Source organism: Acanthisitta chloris, unplaced genomic scaffold, assembly GCF_000695815.1.
Source record: "Acanthisitta chloris isolate BGI_N310 unplaced genomic scaffold, ASM69581v1 scaffold37292, whole genome shotgun sequence".
Taxonomy (NCBI): domain Eukaryota; kingdom Metazoa; phylum Chordata; class Aves; order Passeriformes; family Acanthisittidae; genus Acanthisitta; species Acanthisitta chloris.
In genome coordinates, this window is record NW_008662807.1 from 865 (window position 1) to 3,525 (window position 2,661).

General features: G+C 57.5%; 1 protein-coding gene across 1 annotated transcript in view; it reads right to left on the reverse strand.

Annotated features, from left to right (window-relative positions):
• Positions 1 to 668, reverse strand: part of SCN4B (sodium channel, voltage-gated, type IV, beta subunit) — a gene marked incomplete at both ends in the record, with an annotated part of 1,525 nt that extends 857 nt beyond the window's left edge. The window contains one exon of the mRNA XM_009070735.1: positions 450 to 668. Coding sequence (XP_009068983.1) covers positions 450 to 668 — 219 coding nt within the window. The remainder of the gene's footprint in view (positions 1 to 449) is intronic.
• Positions 669 to 2,661: the final 1,993 nt, after the last annotated feature.

Below are 2,661 nucleotides of genomic sequence, written 5' to 3' on the forward strand. Positions count from 1 at the left end.
GCCAGGAAGCAGCAGATTGATCTGACCTGCCTTGTAGTGACAGTACAGACCATCCAAAAAAATGGGAGAACCCCAGGCACAGAGAGCCCCTTTGCTGGCCAGAGCTGCTCCAAACCAGCCCTCCTGCTAAACAAATATTCCCAGCAGGAAGTAAATCTTCACAGAGCCTTTGGTATAAGCCATATTTGCCCAAAGTGGAGACTTGGACCTGAACAATCAATTTATGAACATAAATGAGCCCATGAGCAGCAGCAAATCTGGAACAGCTTTGGGCCAAAAGCACAGATGTGGTGGGGTATTTCAGTCTCCCTGTCTGCACAGTCTACCCACAGGGGTGGGAGTCCTTCATGGGGAGAAAAGGAACCGTGAGAACTGCAGTGCTGGTCTGCACTGGGGAAGCACATAAGGACCTGCCAGAAATGCAGAACACAGCCCAGAGAGCCACCCACCAACTCTGTCGAGTTGAAATACCACGTGAAGACCAGGTCCTGGAAGCCCATGCAGGTGGTGAAGACGCAGGGCAGCAGGACATTGGAGTTATTCAGAGCCATCACAGTGTTGGTCTTGCCCACCGACACCTCCAAGGCGAAGGCGATGGCGAAGACGTGCAAACCTGGCAGGGAAAGGGGAGGAGAGGGTGAGGACGTGGGTTTGCTGCCCTCTGTCCCCTTTGGCACAGCAGACTCCCGTGGCAGGAGCAGAGGTGCCTGTCCCCAGCCCCAGAATGTCTCAGCAGAGATAGGGACCTGCTCCTGGAGGAACTGGCTGGCGCCCACGGAGGCAGAGCGGGTTCAAGGGGAACCACAATATCACCACGAATGGAGTGTGCAAATGAAAGCCCTGATTTGCATGTTATCCACAGGCCTCCGGCTAAACCTTAAAGGAGGAGAAAAAAGGCAAAGCAAAGCAGAGCTCTGTTCTTCAGGCAGGAGCTGGAGCAGTAATTAGCGTGGCTGTCCTGGCCGTCTGCCACCCGTGGCCCTCTCACAGCCCGAGCAGCATCTCACCACCCCGCGTGGCCCTCCGGAGCAGCACCCCTCACTCCAGAGAGCAGAGAGCCTCGGCTCCCTCCGGAGCTGGCAATGACCTTCAAACTGCAGAACGCAGCTCTCCCTCCTCACCTCCCTGGAGCAGGGGGAAAGGCACTGAGGAGCAGCTACAAGCCCAGCTGAAGGAGCTGAGGGCACGCCTGAAAGCTCCTGGGGTGCCATGCAGGGACCGACATCACAACCCTGTGCCCCAGGAGGCACCACACAGACCCTTTCAGGGGGCACAGGGATGCTCTGCTCCTGGCTAGGGGAGTAACCCCACTCCCCACCCCCATCACACCAGAGCCCTGTCCCGTCTGCGTGATGTGTTACGGGCGAGATGTGACACAGCCCAGCAAAGCACTGTCCTCCCCATGCCCACACCGCTGCAGAGCCTTCCCCGGCTGCTCACACCAAAGCCAGGGCACACAGCTCTTCCCCCACAGCTACAAGCTGGTCCCCAGCTCCTCCTGCACTGTGACTCGGACACACTGCCCTCAGCTTCAGCTTCACATCTCTCTGCAGCCGCTTCAGCTGCTGATTTATTCTCCCACACATGCCGGTGCTAACAACTCCCCAGGCACGTCGCAGCCGGAGCCAAGCCCGCGAGCCCTGCATCCTGGGCTCCGGGCCCTGCTGCAGTGCTGCATTGCAAGCACTGCAGGGAAGGAGTTACTTAACTTTACACAGAAGCACTCTTCATTTTGCTCCAGAGGCCCTTGCTAACGCCAGGGAGTGGTTCCCACCAGATGGAATCTCCTGCAGCTGTCAGGCTCCCAGACCAGCCCTGGGGATGCTACAGAGGGGACTTCACAGCCAGGAGTATCCCGGGGGAGTCACGCTCCTACCTGGAGCAGGAGCTGGCAGAGGGATGCCTGGCTCTGCAGGTATACCTGAGCAGGCAGGATGCTGCAAGCAGACACAGGAAAGATGATTCCTTGCAGCTTGTAACACTTTTAATCCTGTCTGCCATGGTTAGAAAGTCAAGAACGTAATCTGAATTGAACGTGTGGGGTAAATCGAGGTTGACCTTGTTCCTGGCAGGCTGTGCTCTCAGGAAGACAAAATTGATATGTTACCACTAAATAAAGCACAGAGGAAAACACTGCCTGAACCTGCCACACACCAGCTGTCAGCATTACTTTTCCATATGCCCAAAGCTGCTGCTCTTTGCACCATCAGAGCACCAACCTTGGGTGTGCAGGGCCAGCCCCCCATGCCCTCCTCGGGGGGCTCCAGGCTCCCCCCACGCCTGCAGGCACCAGCTTTCCCTGAGACAGCCAAAGGGAAGCAAGGCACAGCCACTCCTGCTGCTGCCAGAGCCTTGGCTGCCTGCTCTTCGCTCTCACAGAGGGTGAGCCCTCCCAGTGAGGGGTCCCAGAGCCACCGAGCGATGTGCTCACACACAACCACCATCTGTGGGAAAAGCTGCTCTACAAAAACTTTCATTGCCCATAAAACTCAGCATGACCTCCTGGCACAGACAGCAAGCCATGCCTGGCAGGCTGGCCGGGCTCCTCTCCAGCAGGGTTCAAAGGGAGGAGTTCCCAGGCCAGCTGGAGCCCAGGTACGATGTACTCTAGGACGAGACACATGGCCTGCCCTGTGGGCATTGATGGAAGAGGCTGTGCTG